The 24,700-nt window shown below is 48.0% G+C and overlaps 1 protein-coding gene across 3 annotated transcripts in view; it reads left to right on the plus strand.

Annotated features, from left to right (window-relative positions):
• Positions 1–24,700, plus strand: part of MFSD10 (major facilitator superfamily domain containing 10) — a 112,677-nt gene that overhangs the window by 24,949 nt on the left and 63,028 nt on the right. For all 3 annotated transcript variants that reach the window (XM_063924418.1, XM_063924400.1, XM_063924409.1), the window contains 4 exons: positions 885–988; positions 3,957–4,115; positions 6,396–6,584; positions 8,863–8,971. In XM_063924418.1, coding sequence (XP_063780488.1) covers positions 885–988; positions 3,957–4,115; positions 6,396–6,584; positions 8,863–8,971 — 561 coding nt within the window. The remainder of the gene's footprint in view (positions 1–884; positions 989–3,956; positions 4,116–6,395; positions 6,585–8,862; positions 8,972–24,700) is intronic.

Consider the following 24,700-nt stretch of genomic DNA (forward strand, 5'->3'; position numbering starts at 1 on the left):
CGTTGGTGCTCCTTCGCTTATGCATGCAGGCAAATATGGACGAGATTGTCCATATTAGCGTGCAGTGCTATGGAGCCGTGTGACGCTGGGTCACCCGTCGGCCGATCAATATGTGTGTAGGGCCCATAAGTGTTAGGAATATGCTGTTTTGCAACAACTTAAGAATGTTATAACAATAATACACAGGTGTTTTTTTTATTTTTTATTTTATTTAGATGTTTATATTTGAAACACCTTGGCGGGGGGCACATATTTTTCATCTTTGCTTGCCCTTTTGTCAAAAGCTGGCATTGCCACTGCCACTGAAGTTGTGGCAGATGTTTGCCCAAAAATTGGCAAAAATATTGGGGTAGGCACAAGAGGGCAGACAATAGACAAGGATGGCAAATTCCTGAGGTCTTAAGGTCCCCATACACTTATGCGATTTCTACAAGGGGGAAGTCGCATAGGATTCCCTTGAGGTCCCAGACAGCTTCCCAGGCAGCAGGATCACATATGATACATCGTATGCGGCCTTTTGCTTATAATGTATCGTTTGCGATCCCAGCCAAGGCTTCGGGATCCAACAAATGAATAGTGCAACCCGTGGGATCTCCGATCCAATGAGCACGGGACCGCACATCTGATCGGAATTGAAGGTACAACACCTGCGATTCGCCACTTTTCATCCGATTTCTCGGCCCGATCCGTTGAAATCGGATGAAATCGGCCCAAATCGCCTAAGTGTTTGGGCACAATTAGCTCTGTGATGCTGATTTATATGATTTCAAGCTATGCATATTTTCCTTTATTGTAATAACGGTGGTAACCAATGAAAACTACTAAATAACTTATGTGCACCAGCAACAACTCCTGTGTCTAATGTAATAATGAATATTTTCCAGGTCTTATCGGATCCATATTCTCCATGCTGCAGTTTGTCTGCTCCCCGCTTACCGGAGCAGCCTCGGATTATTTAGGGCGACGGCGAGTCATGATGATGACTGCGGTATGTTCTTAGGATAAATTTACATAATTAGAAATGTAATAAATACCTTTAAACTGTGTTAGCACCCTATGTTTTATGAATGTTCTCTATAGGTGACCTGTAGGTATAAGTTTATTTTATAAGGCAACCCAAAACGTAACCTCTACCTTACAGCCTATCACAAATAAAACAGAAGACTGGGACAGAGACCAGGACGTCACTCCCTTGCTGTGGTGGGCGCTGCTTGGTGGCTCTCACTGCACATGTCCGAGGCGGGACAGACCACTCATATCATTATATAGCCATGGCTTGTCTGCCGGTGTAAATCCATAGACAGCAGAAGCAGTGAGACCCAGGGGCTGCATTATTTCAAATACCTGATTGCTTATTATCAGCAATATGTATATTGCATCCAAAGTGTGTACACATTTCAGTCTAATGTTTCATTGCCTATCACTGTAGTCACTTTAAAGTGCACATTTTGTTCTCTCATAAATCCAATATTTTGGGTGCAAATGGCTAGCATGCTGTATAATGTAGGAGGTGTGTCGTGTTCCAAAATATGCGTAGATACTCGCACCTGGGAGAATTCTTCTGTGACCCTCCCCACTGTTACCAGAGAGGCAGCTGAATATATAGGATTCCACATCGGCTTGTAAGATTCTCCCCGCAGTAATGTCATACTTCCCGGCTATATGAGTGTGGCCGGCCTTGTAGAAGTGTTACATGATACCACACAGATATTTCTTCTGTCCACAGTTTCAGGGTTGGAGGAAGAGTGGAAGATTTTTTTCCCTGTTACCGTGGTGGTTGGTGATTGTATTTTTACTTTATTTTAATTTTATTTTTATTGTTATTATTTTTTTCTAAAGTGAACTTTACTTCTCATAATGATAATTGGGTCGTGTCGCAGAGTATAAATGCGAAGGCGATATCGTCATATCGCCCAGATAATTGTAGTGTTTATGCGGACGAACTATCGGGAAAATATCAATTGGTCGGGCATGCCGGATAGCCCAGCATGTCCGTCCGACGCGAAATGTTTAAAGTCTGCCGAATCGGGCAATGTATGCCTTACCGTGGCAGACCGGCGGACATTCCCCTGTTCCTTCGCATGGAGCGCCGATATCACGTGACATACACTGTGAGAGATCTCAGTGTGGCCGCAATATCTGCAGTGTCCGAGGCTCCCAGATAAAATGCCTGTTGGTCTGAAAGGCATTTCATACATGTATGCTTTTAGGCAGCGTAACTTTGCGTGATCTATAAGCTTGGTGCAAGTTAATGATGATGACTGTGAAGAAACCACGCTTAGCTGGGATGATGGTTACCCTCGGTGAGATTCACTTCACTCAGGCAGATCAGAATATATAAAAAATAAGTATTTATTATGACAGCACAACACCATAAGGTGTTCACATGGTGCAGGGTATTTGGTAGCATGTATCCTCCATCAGCCGCTTGCAGTCAGCATCCAAAAATAGCGATCTCAATAATCTGCATCCTTACCGCTACCATTTGCCAGACAGTCCTGTGTCTCCCAGCCTGGGGAACTGGCTCACACCGTCGCTGTCCTGGAAGGTGTTTCCTCTGGTGGCACAGCGATGCCTAGCCCAGAAGGTTCCTGCTGATGTCTGGTTCACAGGATCCACCACAATCCCTTACATTGAGATCTGCTCTCCTTTTATCCCAGACTGGCAGATCCCGTCTGGTGCCAAAAAGCCTACTCATGGGGTTGGGTCAGGATATTCCAATGCTATTTCCACCCGTATACTGTGGGTCATTACGAGTTGATCGCACGTAGCAACTTTTTGCTGCCCGTGCGATCAACTAGACGCCGCCTGTGGGGGAGTGTATTTTAGCATAGCAGGGCTGCGAACGCTTGTGCAGCCCTGCAATGCAAAAAAAAGTTTCCTGTAAAAGTAGACCAGGGTATGAGTTACTTACCCTGTGCCAGCATTGCAGGTCCCGGAATTGACGTCAGACATCCGCCCTCCAAAACGCCTGGACACGCCTTGACGCCCCGGAACGCCTTACTCCTGTCAATCTTCTTGCGGTCGCCGCTGCGACCGCTTTTGACGTTAGCGGCGTTGCTGCCCGGCGTGCCTGCGCAATGCGTCCGCCGCACATGCGCAGAACCGACTCGTACGCACCGCTGCGACAAACAGCAGCGTGTGAGCAGGTCGGAATGACCTCCACTGCCCTGTAGACTCATTGTACAACTTCCGCGAGTTCTAACCTAATTACCTCTCAGATTACCTTATGTCTTAGATAAATAACTTGGGCTGGCAGCTAGCTATGTTACCAGTCACTCAGTCATTGTTCTGATTACATGACCAGCAACACCTAGCACACCTCACACAATGGACTAGCACATGTGACACAAGCGGCCATTTAGCTAGCACAGCTGCCTGACGCTCCCTCCTGTCACACACTATGGTGTCTGCTGTTTTGCTATAGTCACACAATATGCCAATGGTCTTTCTATCTCCAATACATACAGTATTGCAGGTAATAGGGCACTATATACATAATAATAGGAAATAACAATACACCTATGCTTTGGTGTACAGTATATACCTAGACTTATAGTTGGGTGTAAGATATTGCATCTTAGAATACCCTTGTATGGATACGGATGCGCTTTTGCAACTGCAGTATTTAGTGCAGATTGCAGGAGGGCGCATACACCTGCAAGTCGACAAATAAAATGTAAACCGAAACTGGGGAACGCCTTTGAGTAAAAGTTTGAATAACACTTTTTCCCGTCATTGGATATATGTTTACTAAATGTATCTGTGATTTGTAAATCAGTTTTGTTTCTTTTAGGAAACAATGATTATTTAAAGTCAGCATATAATATATATGTTAAAGAATATATAAAACTCCTGATTGTTATCTGTGAGATGTTTTCCTTGTTTGTCTACTGTCCTTTTGTAAAGGAGAAGCAGTGATCTATGTACCTCTATGACTTATTCTTCTCCATTAGGTCGGGTTAATTGCGTCCTATGCTTTATGGGCAATCTCGAGAAGTTTTGGAGTGTTCCTGATATCCCGTATTATTTTAGGATTTAGCAAAGGAAACGTCAGTCTATGCACAGCTATAATCGCCGACCTTCCCTCCCCTGGAAATCGCAGTAAGGGCATGGTAAGTGTGCTTTGTGTTGCAGGGTGTTACCCAGAATCCTCTGCCACAGGACACGTTTCTGTAGCCAAGCAGCTGGGTCACTTGTAGTATAACCAGGGGCTATTTGTGCATAACGATTCGGTTGATTGCCACATCAAAGCACTAATCTGATAGTGTCTGCCACATTGCAGCTTGTGTAGGCAACATAATAGATTATGTATGTATGTATCTTTCAGGGGCAGTGGGATCGGGAAATGGGCTGGTGCACACTAAAGCGAAGGGCATTCGCTCCAACATTTGGAACAAATGCCTGTCAGCAGGGATTGCCAGCACACACTGGCACGATGTTAATGAAGGACGGAACGACTGTGTTCAGTCCTCCAATAGCATAAACAAGGACGCTAGTGACAGACGATAGGTTTGATGTGCATCACATAAACCTAGTGTTCATCGCTTGCGACCACGGGAGCGTGGAATCCTGGGTACACACTGAGCCATGTAATCGATATGTCGTCCCAAAATGGTATTTTGGAGCGACATCTCTCCAGTGTGTACCCAGCTTTAGAAGCTCTATAACGCAAAATAAACCTGAATCTTGGCTGGCATCACAGGGTTAGGAGGGTTATAGATATTCACACAATGTAAAGGACTTATATTATCTATTGAAAGGATAAGTAATCAAATGTACTTTATATAATATAAACAGATGTGCCCATATACATATATCCTCAAATTGTGCCAAATAACTCAGTTTAGAGTGCCACGGGTTTTGCGAATTAACCGTGTCAAAACACGGAGTCTAAGGGGTATATTCAATTGAGCATGCATTTGTCGTAATGGATCCGACAAGGGCTATTCAATGCCCATCTCAATTTGACTTTAAAAAAGTCGAATTGAGATGAGGGACTGGAGAGGGGGGGGAGACCAGCGGGCAGACGGGGGACAGCAGCGCTGCAGGAGGATGTGGCACAGCCGCCAGACCTCACGTCAGCGTCCACCCGGCTCCAGCAAGCGGGACCTCACTTGCTGGAGCCGGGTGGACGCTGCCGTGAGCGGCGGCTGTGCCACATCCTCCTGCAGCGCTGTGCTGTAGAGCTGCTGTCCCCCATCTGCCCGCGGCTCTCCCCCCTCTCCTCCTCTCAGGTCAAGTCGAACTGAGATATGGTCGGAAACGGGACCAAAACCTGTCGAATTTGGCCCCCGTTTCCCTCAGAAGCACGTGAATCGGCAGCTATACCGCCGATTCACGTACTATTGTCGAATAAAAAAGCTGGGGACTGAATAGGTTGGAACCCCTTCAGACTTGAAAAAGTCGAAAACTGCCGTCTTTTCGACAAGACGGCAGTTTCGACCTTAATTGAATATACCCCTAAGTACCTAGTACACCATAAGTGAGATAATTACAAAAAAGAGAAATGCAGGTGCACAATCTAAGTACTAAACACTGGTAAGCAGAATAATTATAATAAACTCTACAATATAAAATAGAGTAAACCTGAGGTGCTTAACATAATTTCGGCCAAAAATATGGGCCCACCAATCGTGACCAAGTTACCTCATCTGGTGGGTACATAACATTCCTAAGGTTAAAGTCAGAGCACGGGACCCCCCAGACCAGCAACTACAGTATGTAGCACTTAGTTGCTACTGCTTATTACTATAACACTTAAACTGCTACTTATTACTAGTGTGATGCCTTGGGGCAGCTGGGTGGTGCTGGCCCAGGGGGTCCCATGCTTTGGACTTGAACACAACTGTACCCAAATTTCTGAATATTTCTAGATTCGTACATATTTAAAATAAAGGTCTGATCATGGGGAATCATTTCTCCTGTGAGCAACATACATGCTATTAGTAAATTAGACAGCATGGTGGCATAGTGGTTAGAATTACTACCTCTCAGCACTGAGGTCATTAGTTCAATTCATGGCCGAAGTGGAATTTGTATGTTTTTCCTTTATTTGCGTGTGTTTCCTAGCACACTCCATATACTTACTGGTAGCTTAATTGGGTTGGTATTGGGAGACCGGCGTTTGGGATCCGATGCCGGTATCACATGACTACATCCTGCTTAATTGGCATGTGACAGAATTACCACTAGTGTACTGTATGTGTTTGTGTGCTTGAATGTCCGGGAACTTGTCTGTATGAGCATGCAGATTTCCTAATTGTCTGCCCTCATCCCTAAGTCCTATTATCCTCCGGTCTAGATTCTAAGCTTCCTGAATGGGTGCACTGTAGTTACTCCTTAGCTGTATACGCCAATGCTGTATGAAGAAATAATATATTTCCTTTTCATAGGCAGTGATCGGTATTGCTTTTTCACTGGGCTTCACCGTAGGGCCTATGGTTGGAGCTTACTATGCAACACACGTGGCCAGCGGAGAGCTCTTCTATGTCAGGCCCGCCCTGATCGCCCTCTTCCTCGCTGTTATTGATCTGGTATTCATCTTTTTACTCCTTCCAGAGACGCTTCCCAAGGAGAACAGGGTGAGTCCTGCACAGAACATTTGGAATGTTTAAAACTTCACAGTTAAGGCCCATACACACTGGGCGATTTTGAGCTGAGAGCAGGTTACTTTTGGTGTGTTGAGCTGCTTTCAGCTCAAAGCCGCCCAGTGTGTATGCACAAGCGATGAGCGCTGATGCGCACTCCCGCTTCATCGCTGGTGGTCGCCGTTCATCTGGTATTACCAGTAGATGAACGGCGGGGTGAGCGGCTTTCCATAGCGTCCTGCTATGGAAAGCCGCTGACATCGCTGGGCAGCGGGGAAAAGACACTGAGCGCTTTTCAGCCCAGCAATGTTAGCGATCATCGCTGTACGTACATGCTTTGCCCAGTGTGTATGGACCTTAAGACCCAAGGATGTAAAAGAATAATCCTTAAGTGGATATTAAACATGTAAGGGGGCAGTATAACAGAGGAGAAGTAAAACAATCATGTGGTAGCAACTTAATGCATCAAAACATGCAGATATGGTCAAGAGGTTCAGTTGTTGTTGTTAAAACCTAATACCAGAATTGGGAAGAAATGTGATTGAATTGCGTTTGATGGTGGAATGATTGTTGGTGCCGGATGTGGTTGGTGTCTTGCTTCATCCAGATGAAATCAGTAGATCAAGAGATTGAGTTACCTGCACATAAACATTGTAGTCTTAGGCTCACATAGCGGCCAAGCCGGTTCCGTTTAGGGGGACCCGCTTGGCCGGAAGGAGAGCGCACATTAGCGGCAGTCCCGCCGCCGCCGAGTCCGACCGCAGCATGCTGTGGTTGGGCAGGACAACGGGATTTCAGTGTGAACACATACATTTAAATGTATGTGTTCACACAGTGCGGCTGTGTGTCACTGGCTGGATCCTGTTCTGCGGCATCCCGCAGAACAAGATCCGTGTGAACACAGAACCCCCTTCCCGTCCAAGAACGGGACCCGCTTGGCCGCTATGTGTGGCCGTAGCCTTTACTAATGGCTGCAGGGGGGCTGAGGGGGGTGAAGCAGGTACAATTTGCCTGGGCCTGTGTATGGGGCACAGGAGGCATAACCACACCACCACCCTCATTGATGCCATGACCACTCCCCTTATTGAGTGCATATGTACACAGCAAGGAGACGTGGCCACTCCCCCAGCAACTGGACCCGGCCCATAGTCACAGTTGCCCTGTCTGGCTGCAGATTGCAGTAAGGGCTTTCCCGGAATGGGGCATAATGAGCGGGTAGCACACAGAAAGCAGCTGTCTAAAAGTGCATAGCCCCATTAAAGGCTTCCAAACTAATTGTTACCTTACTGTAGGAGCATCAGTCTGATTAGTAAAACAGTGAAAGTTCCTCAGTTACATAATAGTATTTCAGTTAAATAAATCCTGCAGCAAAACCAATACTGCAAAGAGAAGAACAAATGTAAAATGGTTTACCTAGATGAGGCTAGCCTGCTCCACAGAGCTTACGTTCTAAGTGCACTATTGATGAGCTTGGAATGATGTAACTGCCGGAACTGACATATATACTATCTATTGGCTACTTGCCGTGCAGTGTGAGATGTGAAGGTCATATGTGGGTGTTGGGGTGTTGGGGCTGCCGCATTTTTGTCAGGTAGTAAAGAAACTCCACTCCTGATTTATCTCCAATTTTTAAAAGTGTCGCTTAGCTGCAGGAATGTCAGTCATGGCACCAGTGCAGGGTGTGTGTAGTCTGAAGATAACGTCACCCCTCCTGGACGGTTTACTCTTATGCCAAAGTATCTTATGCCTTATGGACCCCCCCCCCCCCTAGTCATAGGACCATTTATGTGCTACAAGTCTATAACCTAGTAGTAGACATTTAGGTGCTGATAGAAAGCTGAACTGAGGTCGGCTGTAATTGCTCCTGTATTGCGCATGTGTCAACAAATGCGTACATGTTGAGATGTGCAGATGCGATCTTCCGTACTCGCATATGTTCTGTGCTGACGTATGCGCAGTGTGAGAATAGACAGGACATGTCCTCAAAACTGCGTTCAACTGTGGGCTCCTTAATGTGTAATGTTTAATTTACCAATTGTATGATTGTGCATATTTTCACAATTGTTACTGTATAGGAGAAAATTCTGCGATTTGCACAAATATTAAGAGCAAATGTGGAGTGGAGGTGAGGATAAGATCAGCCCATTCGGCTATGTGCTCTGCAGTCACTTTAGTGTCACAATGTGTTTAGTGTAGATGCACACAGTGAAACATGCAGGATTTGTGGTCTTCAGAGTGAAACGTTCTTATCTCTTGTGCAACCATTCTATAGGTCTCCTCCATGATGGTCGGCTTTCAGGCGGCTTCAGACCTGCTCAGTCCCTTCTCCTTGTTTCGATTCTCAGCCGTAACCAGAAGACAGGACTCTCCTTCTCGTGAAAGTACGTCTCAGTGTGTGTATATGTAGACATTTTGTCTCTTGACTAAATTTTTTATTGAATTGTTCCCCCCCCCCCTCCTCCCACAGGGGCCGATTCAATTGTCAGTGAGTTTGCTGAAAATTGCCTAATGCTGGTTAAATACCTGTGGATGCAACTTTTTGCTATTCAGTTTTCTCTGACGTCCTAGTGAATGCTGGGAACTCCCTAAGGACCATGGGGAATAGACGGGCTCCGCAGGAGACTGGGCACTCTAAAAGAAAGATTAGGTACTATCTGGTGTGCACTGGCACCTCCCTCCATGCCCCTCCTCCAGACCTCAGTTAGATTTCTGTGCCCGGCCGAGCTGGATGCACACTAGGGGCTCTCCTGAGCTCCTAGAAAGAAAGTATATGTTAGGTTTTTTATTTTACAGTGAGACCTGCTGGCAACAGGCTCACTGCAACGAGGGACTAAGGGGAGAAGAAGCGAACCTACCTGCTTGCAGCTAGCTTGGGCTTCTTAGGCTACTGGACACCATTAGCTCCAGAGGGATCGACCGCAGGACCCGTCCTTGGTGTTCGTTCCCGAAGCCGCGCCGCCGTCCCCCTTACAGAGCCAGAAGCATGAAGATGGTCCGGAAAATCGGCGGCAGAAGACTTCAGTCTTCACCAAGGTAGCGCACAGCACTGCAGCTGTGCGCCATTGCTCATCATACACACTTCACACTCCGGTCACTGAGGGTGCAGGGCGCCGGGGGGGGGGGGGGGGGGGCGCCCTGAGCAGCAATAAAAACACCTTGGCTGGCAAAATAATCACAATATATAGCCCCAGAGGCTATATATGTGATAATTACCCCTGCCAGAATCCATAAAAAAGCGGGAGAAAAGTCAGCCGAAAAAGGGGCGGAGCTATCTCCCTCAGCACACTGGCGCCATTTCTCCCTCACAGTTCCGCTGGAAGGAAGCTCCCTGGCTCTCCCCTGCAGTCTGCACTACAGAAAGGGTAAAAAAGAGAGGGGGGGCACTAAATTTAGGCGCAGTATAACTTATAGCAGCTGTAAGGGGACATAATTCAGTTAGTCCCTGCATTATATAGCGCTCTGGTGTGTGCTGGCATACTCTCTCTCTGTCTCCCCAAAGGGCTTTTGTGGGGTCCTGTCTCCTGTTAAGAGCATTCCCTGTGTGTGTGCGGTGTGTCGGTACGACTGTGTCGACATGTTTGATGAGGAGGCTTATGTGGAGGCAGAGCAGATGCCTATAAATGTGATGTCACCCCCTGCGGGGCAGACACCTGAGTGGATGGACTTATGGAAGGAATTACGTGCAAGCGTCGACTCCTTACATAAAAAATTTGACGACATGCCAAATGCGGGACAGCCGGCTTCTCAGCTCGTGCCTGCCCAGACGACTCAAAGGCCATCAGGGGCTCTAAAGCGTCCACTACCTCAGATGGCAGACACAGATGTCGACACGGATACTGATACCAGTGTCGGCGATGAAGAGTCAAATTTAATGTCCACTAGGGCCATTCGTTGCATGATTGAGGCAATGAAAGAGGTATTACACATTTCTGATATAAACCCAGGTACCTCAAAAAGGGGTATTATGTTTGGGGAGAAAAAACTACCAATAGTTTTTCCCCCATCTGAAGAATTAAATGAAGTGTGTGAAGAAGCGTGGGCTTTCCCCGATAAAAAATTTGGTAATTTCTAAAAAGTTACTAATGGCGTTCCCTTTCTCGCCAGAGGATAGGTCACGTTGGGAAACTCCCCCTAGGGTGGATAAAGCGCTCACACGTTTGTCACAAAAGGTGGCACTACCGTCTCCGGAGACGGTCGCCCTAAAGGAACCTGCTGATAGAAAGCAGGAGGCTATCCTGAAGTCTATATATACACACACAGGTGTTATACTGAGACCAGCTATTGCTTCAGCATGGATGTGCAGTGCTGCTGCTGCATGGTCAGATTCCCTGTCGGAAAATATTGACACCCTAGACAGGGACACTATATTGCTAACCGTAGAGCATATAAAAGACTCAGTCTTATACATGAGAGATGCACAGAGGGAGATCTGCCGGCTGGCATCTAGAATAAGTGCATTGTCCATTTCTGCTAGGAGAGGCTTATGGACTCGGCAGTGGACAGGGGATGCAGATTCAAAAAGGCACATGGAAGTTTTGCCTTATAAGGGTGAGGAGTTATTCGGGGATGGTCTCTCAGACCTAGTTTCCACAGCAACAGCTGGGAAGTCAGCATTTTTGCCCCATGTCCCCTCACAGCCTAAGAAAGCGCCGTATTATCAGGTACAGTCCTTTCGACCCCAGAAAAACAGGCGGGGAAAAGGCGGGTCCTTTCTGTCTAGAGGCAGAGGTAGGGGAAAAAAGCTGCAACAAACAGCAGGTTCCCAGGAACAAAAGTCCTCCCCCGCTTCTTCCAAGTCCGCCGCATGACGGTGGGGCTCTACAGGCGGAGCCAGGTACGGTGGGGGGCCGCCTCAAAAATTTCAGCGATCAGTGGGTTCGCTCACAGGTGGATCCCTGGATCCTTCAAGTAGTATCTCAGGGGTACAAGCTGGAATTCGAGGCGTCTCCCCCCCGCCGTTTCCTCAAATCTGCCTTGCCGACAACTATCGGCAAGAGGCTAGAGGCAATTCACAAGCTGTATTCCCAGCAGGTGATAGTCAAGGTGCCCCTACTTCAACAAGGACGGGGTTACTATTCCACACTGTTTGTGGTACCGAAACCGTACGGTTCGGTGAGACCCATTTTAAATTTGAAATCCTTGAACACATACATAAAAAGATTCAAGTTCAAGATGGAATCGCTCAGGGCGGTTATTGCAAGCCTGGACGAGGGGGATTACATGGTATCCCTGGACATCAAGTATGCTTACCTGCATGTCCCCATTTACCTTCCTCACCAGGAGTACCTCAGATTTGTGGTACAGGATTGCCATTACCAATTCCAGACACTGCCGTTTGGACTGTCCACGGCACCGAGGGTGTTTACCAAGGTAATGGCAGAAATGATGATACTCCTTCGAAAAAAGGGAGTTTTAATTATCCCGTACTTGGACGATCTCCTTATAAAGGCGAGGTCCAAGAAGCAGTTGTTGGTCGGAGTAGCACTATCTCGGGAAGTGCTACAACAGCACGGCTGGATTCTAAACATTCCAAAGTCACAGCTGGTTCCTTCCACATGCCTACTGTTCCTGGGGATGGTTCTGGACACAGAACAGAAAAAAGTGTTTCTCCCGCAGGAGAAAGCCAAGGAGCTGTCATCTCTAGTCAGAGACCTCCTGAAACCAAAACAGGTATCGGTGCATCACTGCACACGAGTCCTGGGAAAAATGGTGGCTTCATATGAAGCAATTCCATTCGGCAGGTTTCATGCAAGGACCTTCCAGTGGGACCTCTTGGACAAGTGGTCGGGATCGCATCGACTGATAACCCTGTCTCCAAGGACCAGGGTGTCTCTGCTGTGGTGGCTGCAGAGTGCTCATCTTCTAGAGGGCTGCAGATTCGGCATACAGGACTGGGTCCTGGTGACCACGGATGCCAGCCTTCGAGGCTGGGGGGCAGTCACACAGGGAAGAAATTTCCAAGGACTTTGGTCAAGTCAGGAGTCGTCCCTACACATAAATATTCTGGAACTGAGGGCCATTTACAATGCCCTAAATCAGGCAAGGCCCCTGCTTCAAAACCAGCCGGTACTGATCCAATCAGACAACATCACGGCAGTCGCCCATGTAAACCGACAGGGCGGCACAAGAAGCAGGATGGCGATGGCAGAAGCCACAAGGATTCTCCGATGGGCGGAAAATCACGTCTTAGCACTGTCAGCAGTGTTCATTCCGGGAGTGGACAACTGGGAAGCAGACTTCCTCAGCAGACACGACCTACACCCGGGAGAGTGGGGACTTCATCCAGAAGTCTTCAAACTGTTGGTACACCGTTGGGAAAGGCCACAGGTGGACATGATGGCGTCCCGCCTCAACAAAAAACTAAAGAGATATTGCGCCAGGTCAAGGGACCCTCAGGCGATAGCTGTGGACGCTCTAGTGACACCGTGGGTGTACCAGTCGGTTTATGTGTTCCCTCCTCTGCCTCTCATACCAAAGGTACTGAGAATAATAAGAAGGCGAGGAGTAAGAACGATACTCGTGGTTCCGGATTGGCCAAGAAGAGCTTGGTACCCAGAACTTCAAGAAATGATATCAGAGGACCCATGGCCTCTACCGCTCAGACAGGATCTGCTACAGCAGGGGCCCTGTCTGTTCCAAGACTTACCGCGGCTGCGTTTGACGGCATGGCGGTTGAATTCCGGATCCTAAAGGAAAAGGGCATTCCGGAGGAAGTCATTCCTACGCTGATAAAAGCCAGGAAAGAAGTAACCGCAAACCATTATCACCGTATTTGGCGAAAATATGTTGCGTGGTGTGAGGCCAGGAAGGCCCCTACAGAGGAATTTCAGCTCGGTCGTTTTCTGCACTTCCTACAGTCGGGAGTGACTATGGGCCTAAAATTGGGTTCCATTAAGGTCCACATTTCGGCTCTGTCGATTTTCTTCCAGAAAGAACTGGCTTCAATGCCTGAAGTTCAGACATTTGTAAAGGGAGTGCTACATATTCAGCCCCCTTTTGTGCCTCCTGTGGCACCTTGGGATCTCAACGTGGTGTTGAGTTTCCTGAAATCACATTGGTTTGAGGCACTTAAAACTGTGGATCTGAAATATCTCACGTGGAAAGTGGTCATGTTATTGGCCTTGGCTTCGGCCAGGCGTGTGTCAGAATTGGCGGCTTTGTCATGTAAAAGCCCTTATCTGATTTTCCATATGGATAGGGCAGAATTGAGGACTCGTCCCCAGTTTCTCCCTAAGGTGGTATCAGCTTTTCACTTGAACCAACCTATTGTAGTGCCTGCGGCTACTAGGGATTTGGAAGATTCCAAGTTACTGGACGTAGTCAGGGCCTTGAAAATTTATGTTTCCAGGACGGCTGGAGTCAGGAAAACTGACTCGCTTTTTATCCTGTATGCACCCAACAAAATAGGTGCTCCTGCTTCTAAGCAGACTATTGCTCGCTGGATTTGTAGCACAATTCAGCTGGCGCATTCTGCGGCTGGATTGCCGCATCCTAAATCCGTAAAAGCCCATTCCACGAGGAAAGTGGGCTCTTCTTGGGCGGCTGCCCGAGGGGTCTCGGCTTTACAACTTTGCCGAGCTGCAACTTGGTCAGGGGCAAACACGTTTGTAAAATTCTACAAATTTGATACCCTGGCTGAGGAGGACCTTGAGTTCTCTCATTCGGTGCTGCAGAGTCATCCGCACTCTCCCGCCCGTTTGGGAGCTTTGGTATAATCCCCATGGTCCTTACGGAGTTCCCAGCATCCACTAGGACATCAGAGAAAATAAGATTTTACTCACCGGTAAATCTATTTCTCGTAGTCCGTAGTGGATGCTGGGCGCCCATCCCAAGTGCGGATTGTCTGCAATACTTGTATATAGTTATTGCCTAACTAAAGGGTTATTGTTGAGCCATCTGTTGAGAGGCTCTGTTATATTTCATACTGTTAACTGGGTATAGTATCACGAGTTATACGGTGTGATTGGTGTGGCTGGTATGAGTCTTACCCGGGATTCAAAATCCTTCCTTATTGTGTCAGCTCTTCCGGGCACAGTATCCTAACTGAGGTCTGGAGGAGGGGCATGGAGGGAGGAGCCAGTGCACACCAGATAGTACCTAATCTTTCTTTTAGAGTGCCCAGTCTCCTGCGGAGCCCGTCTATTCCCCATGGTCCTTACGGAGTTCCCAGCATCCACTACGGACTACGAGAAATAGATTTACCGGTGAGTAAAATCTTATTATTTCAGTTATGAGTCTGCGTTATTACGGGTCTCTATAGGAGTTAACAGATTTTAGTTCACAGCACCAGACTAGAAGAAAAGTAGGGAAAAGCCTTATTTTAAGCCAGGCAGCCAAAAGCAGTAAAATGGGTGTAATGACGTGCGACATGTATGTTAGGTGTTGCATTCATAGGACATAGGTGTACTGACGTGGGACATATATGTTGGGTGTTATATTGATGGGAAGTGAGTGTAATGACGTGCGTCATGCATGTTAGGTGTTGCATTCATAGGACATAGGTGTACTGACGTGGGACATATATGTTGGGTGTTATATTGATGGGAAATGGGTGTAATGACGTGGGACATGTATGTTGGGTGTTGTGTTAATGTAGTGTTCACTCTAGGCTGTTTTAGCAGGGCGCCGAGCCCTGCCCGTTTTTTAAAAGGCAAAACCCGCCCTGCCCCTTTTGCGGCGCCCTGCTAGAACAGCCGCCTGCTTCCTGCCCTCCCAGCGTGTAAAGATACCGTGCGCATGCGTCTGCATCCATTCACGCTATGGGAGAGAGCCGGCAACGGACGCCTCCTACAGCAACCGCACCGCCCACTAAAATGACGTAGGCGTGGCCACGCCCCCTAATTTGCGTGGCCGCTCCCCCGTTTCACATATGCCCCTGGAGTCCGGCGCCCTGCCCCATTTCAGTTCTAGAGTGAACACTATTAATGGGAAAGTTGTGTAATGATGTTGACATGTATGATGGTGTTATATTGATGGGAAATAGGTGTAATGGCGTGGGGCATGTATGTTGGGAGTTGTATTGATGTGTGTAATATCATGGGATGGGATGCGGTCAGTTTACCTACAATCAAAATCCCTACTTTCAAAATCCCGACAACCATTGGCCAACGGTAAAAATACCGACATTTAAAATCCCGACAGATCAAAAAGTCGACATGAGTTTTTCATGATTTTTTTTTTTTTATTGAATCCGATTTGTTCATACTTTACCATCCAGTGGAGCTGTAGAGGGAATATAATAGTGTGGCGAGCACAGCGAGGCACCGTGCACTCGCCATGCGAGGAGACGCAGTACACATATACGGTGTCCATGTTGACTTATGTCGACAAACACCAAAAAAATTAAAGAAAAACTTGGGTCAACTTTTTGACCTGTCAACATTTTAAATGTCGGTATTTTAACCTTGACGACATTTTAAATGGCGGTATTTTGTCCTTGTTGGGATTTTGACCGTCGGTCAATGGTTGTTGGGATTTTGAGTGTACGTATTTCATACTAAATCCCATGGGTCATGTATGTTGAGATGTAATATTGATGAGAAAAGGGTTTCTGTACCCGCTAGGCAGTTTGCTATCCCACAAAATATTCTAGACACTTTTTTTTTTTGCTGAGATACAATTGCTGGCATCGTTTTTAAAGGTTGCAAAAAATAATAATCCAATGATGCAACACCATTTAGCTGCCTCCAGTACTCTGCGTATGGACGCTAGTAGCCGCTTACACTGTCCTGCTGTCTCAGTTGCCACATTTTGAAGGTTCAGGATAATTTCCCCACTTTTTCATGTACTTCACATAGGGCCTGACACAGAAACGTACGCAGCTGCTGTGCGATAATATGCTAACGCCACTGGAGGCGATGTGTGTAACTAGATTCCTCCTGCCACGTTCTGTGATCCTCTGCTGTGTCTGACGGCGCAGCATCAGATCACCCTGCATAAACATTAGTCATCTGAGTAACCCTCGGGTTACTGAGGACAGCCGCTGTATTCAAGCTGCTGGGGCCTGGAAATCTGCGTCAGAAAACGCAGACACTGATCTAGGCATGCCTCGAAAAGGGGTCACCGGGACTGGTCAACCGCCCCACCCCCCAAATGGCAGCCTGTCCTGCAACCGGTCCTGCAGATGCACAGAATTGGTCCTGCGCATGCATAGTTTAGTAAATATCGGAGGTGTATGTAATCCATCGGCTGGCGTACATCCCTGAATTAGCCCCACGGGTTGCACGCTGCAGAGTTAACGTGCGACATCCTCGTCTTTATGTTTCTAATAGAATCTGTCGTAGGTTTCATGATGATGTAAATGTTAGCCCGCGAGCACAGGCCATGGAACCTACTGCTAATTGAATCATCCCTTTAGAGGGTAATCCAGAAATTCATGAAGGGGCTGGAGATAGCCTTGTTCTATTTTACTTATTACGTGAACAAAAAGAAAAGGTAATTGTGGAGGAAATCGGCTTTTCTTTATTACTAAACATTATGGCAAAGCATGGCAATTAGTCCCTCCTACCAGAAGAGGGCGCTCTAATTATGAGTACTGCCAGTAACGTCTGTAATCCCAGCCATAATGTCAGATTATAGATCCAAAATAAGCAAAATATTATTTTCAGCATATTAAATATGTGTTTGATAACCATTTTGGTTTCATTATAGTATAGTGTCATTTGTATTATTAGTACAACCTTCTTAGCTTGGGTCAGTATAGTATAGTTTGCTGTGCACATCTATACTCTAGTAGTGGGATAGGTAACCTGTAGCCCTCCAGCAATTGTGGAACTACAAGTCACTGCATTCTTTTACCAATGATTGTGTGGCAGGACATTCCTGGACTTGTAGTTCCACAACGATCAGAGGGACACAATTTGCCTGTGGCCACCCTAGCGCTTTGCAAGGTAAAGACATCGGAATCTAGTAACAAGGCTGTCTTGGAATTAGAAATAGTTGTTCAAAAATAATGCTATATTTCTCTGACGTCCTAGTGGATGCTGGGAACTCCGTAAGGACCATGGGGAATAGCGGCTCCGCAGCAGACTGGGCACATCTAAAGAAAGCTTTAGGACTATCTGGTGTGCACTGGCTCCTCCCCCTATGACCCTCCTCCAAGCCTCAGTTAGATTTTTGTGCCCGACCGAGCAGGGTGCAATCTAGGGGGCTCTCCTGAGCTTCTTAGATAAAAGTTAGTTTTAGGTTTTTTATTTTCAGTGAGACCTGCTGGCAACAGGCTCACTGCATCGAGGGACTAAGGGGAGAAGAAGCGAACCTGCCTGCTTGCAGCCAGCTTGGGCTTCTTAGGCTACTGGACACCATTAGCTCCAGAGGGATCGAACACAGGCCCAGCCTCGGAGTCCGGTCCCAGAGCCGCGCCGCCGGCCCCCTTACAGAGCCAGAAGCAAGAAGAGGTCCGGAAAATCGGCGGCAGAAGACATCAGTCTTCACCAAGGTAGCGCACAGCACTGCAGCTGTGCGCCATTGCTCCTCATGCACACCACACACTCCGGTCACTGATGGGTGCAGGGCGCTGGGGGGGGGCGCCCTGAGCAGCAATATAAACACCTTGGCTGGCAAAAATACATCACATATAACCCCCAGGGCTATATGGATGTATATTAACCCCTGCCAGATTCCAGAAAAAAGCGGGAGAAAAGTCCGCCGAGAAGGGGGCGGAGCCTATCTCCTCAGCACACTGGCGCCATTTTCCCTCACAGCTCCGTTGGAGGGAAGCTCCCTGGCTCTCCCCTGCAGTTAATACACTACAGAAAGGGTTAAAAAGAGAGGGGGGGCACAATTTAGGCGCAGTATACAAATATATGCAGCTATAAGGGAAAACACTTTTTTATAGGTGCTATCCCTGTGATATATATAGCGCCCTGGTGTGTGCTGGCATACTCTCCCTCTGTCTCCCCAAAGGGCTTTGTGGGGTCCTGTCCTCTATCAGAGCATTCCCTGTGTGTGTGCTGTGTGTCGGTACGGCTGTGTCGACAGGTATGTGGAGGATAATGAGGTGGAGGCGGAGCGAATGCCTGTAAATATGTTGTCACCCCCTGCGGGGTCGACACCGGGGTGGTTGAACTTATGGAAGGATTACGTGAAAGTGTCAACTCCTTACATAAAAGGTCGACGACACGGAACAGCCGGCTACTTAGCTTGTGCCTGTTCCAGCGTCTCAAATGTCTTGGGGGGCTTTAAAATCGCCCGCTACTTCAGATAACAGACACAGATGTCGACACGGATACTGACTCCAGTGTCGACATCGATGAGACTGGTGTACCCTCCAAATAGGTCCACCCGTTACAGGATTGAGGCAATGAAAAATGTATTACACATTTATGATTATACCCCAGGTACCACATAAAAGGGTATTGTGTTTGGTGAGAGAAAACTATTAGTAGTTTCTCTGACGTCCTAGTGGATGCTGGGACTCCGTCAGGACCATGGGAATAGCGGCTCCGCAGGAGACAGGGCACAAAAATAAAAGCTTTAGGATCAGGTGGTGTGCACTGGCTCCTCCCCCTATGACCCTCCTCCAAGCCTCAGTTAGGTTTTTGTGCCCGTCCGAGCAGGGTGCAATCTAGGTGGCTCTCATAAAGAGCTGCTTAGAGTAAAAGTTTTGATAGGTTTCTTATTTTCAGTGAGTCCTGCTGGCAACAGGCTCACTGCAACGAGGGACCTAGGGGAGAAGAAGTGAACTCGCCTGCGTGCAGGATGGATTTGCTTCTTAGGCTACTGGACACTAGCTCCAGAGGGACGATCACAGGTACAGCCTGGATGGGTCAGCGGAGCCGCGCCGCCGACCCCCTTGCAGATGCCGAAGTAAGAAGAGGTCCAGAAACCGGCGGCTGAAGGCTTTTCAGTCTTCATGAGGTAGCGCACAGCACTGCAGCTGTGCGCCATTGCGCTCAGGCACACTTCACACCGGCGGTCACTGAGGGTGCAGGGCGCTGGGGGGGGGGGCGCCCTGGGCAGCAATGTTAATACCTTTCTGGCTAAAAAGAATACATCACATATAGTCCCTGAGGCTATATGGATGTATTTCACCCCTGCCAGGTCTCAGAAAAACCGGGAGAAGAGCCCGCCGGAATAGGGGGCGGGGCCTATCTCCTCAGCACACAGCGCCATTTTCCCTCACAGAACTGCTGGTGGGAAGGCTCCCAGGCTCTCCCCTGCACTGCACTACAGAAACAGGGTTAAAACAGAGAGGGGGGGCACTTATTTGGCGATATGATTATATATTAAGATGCTATAAGGGAAAACACTTATATAAAGGTTGTCCCTGTATAATTATAGCGTTTTGGTGTGTGCTGGCAAACTCTCCCTCTGTCTCCCCAAAGGGCTAGTGGGGTCCTGTCCTCTATCAGAGCATTCCCTGTGTGTGTGCTGTGTGTCGGTACGTGTGTGTCGACATGTATGAGGACGATGTTGGTGAGGAGGCGGAGCAATTGCCTGTAATGGTGATGTCACTCTCTAGGGAGTCGACACCGGAATGGATGGCTTATTTAAGGAATTACGTGATAATGTCAACACGCTTCAAGGTCGGTTGACGACATGAGACGGCCGGCAAACAAATTAGTACCTGTCCAGGCGTCTCAAACACCGTCAGGGGCTTTAAAACGCCCATTTACCTCAGTCGGTCGACATAGACACAGACACGGACACTGACTCCAGTGTCGACGGTGAAGAAACAAACGTATTTTCCTTTAGGGCCACACGTTACATGTTAAGGGCAATGAAGGAGGTGTTACATATTTCTGATACTACAAGTACCACAAAAAAGGGTATTATGTGGGTGTGAAAAAACTACATGTAGTTTTTCCTGAATCAAATAAATTAAAGGAAGTGTGTGATGATGCGTGGGTTTCCCCCGATAGAAAATTATTGGCGGTATACCCTTTCCCGCCAGAAGTTAGGGCGCGTTGGGAAACACCCCTTAGGGTGGATAAGGCGCTCACACGCTTATCAAAACAAGTGGCGTTGCCGTCTCCAGATACGGCCGCCCTCAAGGAGCCAGCTGATAGGAGGCTGGAAAATATCCTAAAAAGTATATACACACATACTGGTGTTATACTGCGACCAGCTATCGCCTCAGCCTGGATGTGCAGCGCTGGGGTGGCTTGGTCGGATTCCCTGACTGAAAATATTGATACCCTTGACAGGGACAGTATTTTATTGACTATAGAGCACAGAGAGATATTTGCACTCTGGCATCAAGAGTAAGTGCGATGTCCATATCTGCCAGAAGATGTTGATGGACACGACAGTGGTCAGGTGATGCAGATTCCAAACGGCACATGGAAGTATTGCCGTATAAAGGGGAGGAGTTATTTGGGGTCGGTCCATCGGACCTGGTGGCCACGGCAACAGCTGGAAAATCCACCTTTTTTACCCTAAGTCACATCTAAGCAGAAAAAGACACCGTCTTTTCAGCCTCAGTCCTTTCGTCCCCATAAGGGCAAGCGGGCAAAAGGCCAGTCATATCTGCCCAGGGATAGAGGAAAGGGAAGAAGACTGCAGCAGGCAACCCATTCCCAAGAACAGAAGCCCTCCACCGCTTCTGCCAAGTCCTCAGCATGACGCTGGGGCCGTACAGGACCCCTGGATCCTACAAGTAGTATCCCAGGGGTACTGATTGGAAATTCGAGACGTCTCCCCCTCGCAGGTTCCTGAAGTCTGCTTTACCAACGTCTCCCTCCGACAGGGAGGCAGTATTGGAAACAATTCACAAGCTGTATTCCCAGCAGGTGATAATCAAAGTACTCCTCCTACAACAAGGAAAGGGGTATTATTCCACACTATATTGTGGTACTGAAGCCAGACGGCTCGGTGAGACCTATTCTAAATCTGAAATATTTGAACACTTACATACAAAGGTTCAAATCAAGATGGAGTCACTCAGAGCAGTGATAGCGAACCAGGAAGAAGGGGACTATATGGTGTCCCGGGACATCAGGGATGCTTCCTCCATGTCCCAATTTGCCCTTCTCACCAAGGGTACCTCAGGTTCGTGGTACAGAACTGTCACTATCAGTTTCCGACGATGCCGGTTGGATTGTCCACGGCACCCCGGGTCTTTACCAAGGTAATGGCCGAAATGATGATTCTTCTTCAAAGAAAATGGACGATATCCTGATAAGGGCAAGGTCCAGAGAACAGTTGGAGGTCGGAGTAGCACTATCTCAAGTAGTTCTACGACAGCATGGGTGGATTCTAAATATTCCAAAACCGCAGCTGTTTCCGACGACAATTTGCTGTTCCTAGGGATGATTCTGGACACAGTCCAGAAAAGGGTGTTTCTCCCGGAGAAGAAAGCAAGGGAGTTATCCGAGCTAGTCAGGAACCTCCTAAAACCAGGAAAAGTGTCAGTGCATCATTGCACAAGGGTCCTGGGAAAAATGGTGGCTTCTTACGAAGCGATTCCATTCGGCAGATTTCACGCAAGAACTTTTCAGTGGGATCTGCTGGAAAAATGGTCCGGATCGCATCTTCAGATGCATCAGCGGATAACCCTGTCTCCAAGGACAAGGGTGTTTCTTCTGCGGTGGCTGCAGAGTGCTCATCTACTAAAAGGCCGCAGATTCGGCATTCAGGACTGGGTCCTGGTGACTACGGATGCCAGCCGGAGAGGCTGGGGAGCAGTCACACAGGGAAAAAATTTCCAGGGAGTGTGATCAAGTCTGGAGACTTATCTCCACATAAAACAATGCTCTAAGCTTAGCAAGACCTCTGCTTCAAGGTCAGCCGGTATTGATCCAGTGGGACAACATCACGGCAGTCGCCCACGTAAACAGACAGGGCGGCACAAGAAGCAGGAGGGAAATGGCAGAAACTGCAAAGATTCTTCGCTGGGCGGAAAATCATGGGATAGCACTGTCAGCAGTGTTCATTCCGGGAGTGGACAACTGGGAAGCAGACTTCCTCAGCAGGCACGACCTCCACCCGGGAGAGTGGGGACTTCATCGGGAAGTCTTCCACATGATTGTGAACCGTTGGGAAAGACCAAAGGTGACATGATGGCGTCCCGCCTGAACAAAAAACTGGACAGGTATTGCGCCAGGTCAAGAGACCCTCAGGCAATAGCTGTGGACGTTCTGGTAACACAGTGGGTGTACCAGTCGGTGTATGTGTTCCCTCCTCTGCTTCTCATACCCAAGGTACTGAGAATTATAAGACGTAGAGGAGTAAGAACTATACTCGTGGCTCCGGATTGCCCAAGAAGGACTTGGTACCCGGAACTTCAAGAAATGCTCACAGAGGACTCATGGCCTCTGCCGCTAAGAAGGGACTTGCTTCAGCAAGTACCATGTCTGTTCCAAGACTTACCGCGGCTGCGTTTGACGGCATGGCGGTGGAACGCCGGATCCTAAGGGAAAAAGGCATTCCGGAAGAGGTCATTCCTACCCTGGTCAAAGCCAGGAAGGAGGTGACCGCACAACATTATCACCACATGTGGCGAAAATATGTTGCGTGGTGTGAGGCCAGGAAGGCCCCACGAAGAAATTTCAACTCGGTCGATTCCTGCATTTCCTGCAAACAGGAGTGTCTATGGGCCTCAAATTGGGGTCCATTAAGGTTCAAATTTCGGCCCTGTCAATTTTCTTCCAGAAAAAATTGGCTTCACTTCCTGAAGTCCAGAAGTTTGTCAAGGGAGTACTGCATATACAACCCCCTTTTGTGCCTCCAGTGGCACTGTGGGATCTCAACGTAGTTCTGGGATTCCTCAAATCACATTTTAAACCGCTCAAATCTGTGGATTTGAAATATCTCACATGAAAAGTGACCATGCGGTTGGCCCTGGCCTCGGCCAGGCGAGTGTCAGAATTGGTGGCTTTGTCTCACAAAAGCCCATATCTGATTGTCCATTCGGACAGGGCAGAGCTGCGGACTCGTCCCCAGTTTCTCCCTAAGGTGGTGTCAGCGTTTCAACTGAACCAGTTTATTGTGGTACCTGCGGCTATTAGGGACTTGGAGGACTCCAAGTTGCTAGATGTTGTCAGGGCCCTGAAAATATAGGTTTCCAGGACGGCTGGAGTCAGGAAAACTGACTTGCTGTTATCCTGTATGCACCCAACAAACTGGGTGCTCTTGCTTCTAAGCAGACGATTGCTAGTTGGATGTGTAGTACAATTCAGCTTGCACATTCTGTGGCAGGCCTGCCACAGCCAAAATATGTAAATGCCCATTTCACAAGGAAGGTGGGCTCATCTTGGGCGGCTGCCCGAGGGGTCTCGGCTTTACAACTTTGCCGAGCTGCTACTTGGTCAGGAGCAAACACGTTTGAAAAATTCTACAAATTTGATACCCTGGCTGAGGAGGACCTGGAGTTCTCTCATTCGGTGCTGCAGAGTCATCCGCACTCTCCCGCCCGTTTGGGAGCTTTGGTATAATCCCCATGGTCCTGACGGAGTCCCAGCATCCACTAGGACGTCAGAGAAAATAAGAATTTACTTACCGATAATTCTATTTCTCGTAGTCCGTAGTGGATGCTGGGCGCCCATCCCAAGTGCGGATTGTCTGCAATACTTGTACATAGTTATTGTTACAAAAATCGGGTTATTATTGTTGTGAGCCATCTTTTCAGAGGCTCCGCTGTTATCATGCTGTTAACTGGGTTCAGATCACAGGTTGTACAGTGTGATTGGTGTGGCTGGTATGAGTCTTACCCGGGATTCAAAATCCTTCCTTATTGTGTACGCTCGTCCGGGCACAGTATCCTAACTGAGGCTTGGAGGAGGGTCATAGGGGGAGGAGCCAGTGCACACCACCTGATCCTAAAGCTTTTATTTTTGTGCCCTGTCTCCTGCGGAGCCGCTATTCCCATGGTCCTGACGGAGTCCCAGCATCCACTACGGACTACGAGAAATAGAATTATCGGTAAGTAAATTCTTATTTTTTCCTGCATCTGAGAAATTAAATGAGGTGTGTGAGGAAGAGTGGTCTTCCCCCGGTAAGAAATTGATAATTTCTACAACGGTTATTGGCAGCTTACCCTTTCCCGCCAGAGGATAGGTCACGCGGGGAAACACCCCATAGGGTAGATACAGCGCTTACACGCTTATCAGAAAAGGTGGCACTACCGTCTCCGGATACGGCCGCCCTGAAGGAACCTGCTGATAGAAAGC

This window comes from Pseudophryne corroboree, chromosome 1 (genome assembly GCF_028390025.1).
Source record: "Pseudophryne corroboree isolate aPseCor3 chromosome 1, aPseCor3.hap2, whole genome shotgun sequence".
Taxonomy (NCBI): domain Eukaryota; kingdom Metazoa; phylum Chordata; class Amphibia; order Anura; family Myobatrachidae; genus Pseudophryne; species Pseudophryne corroboree.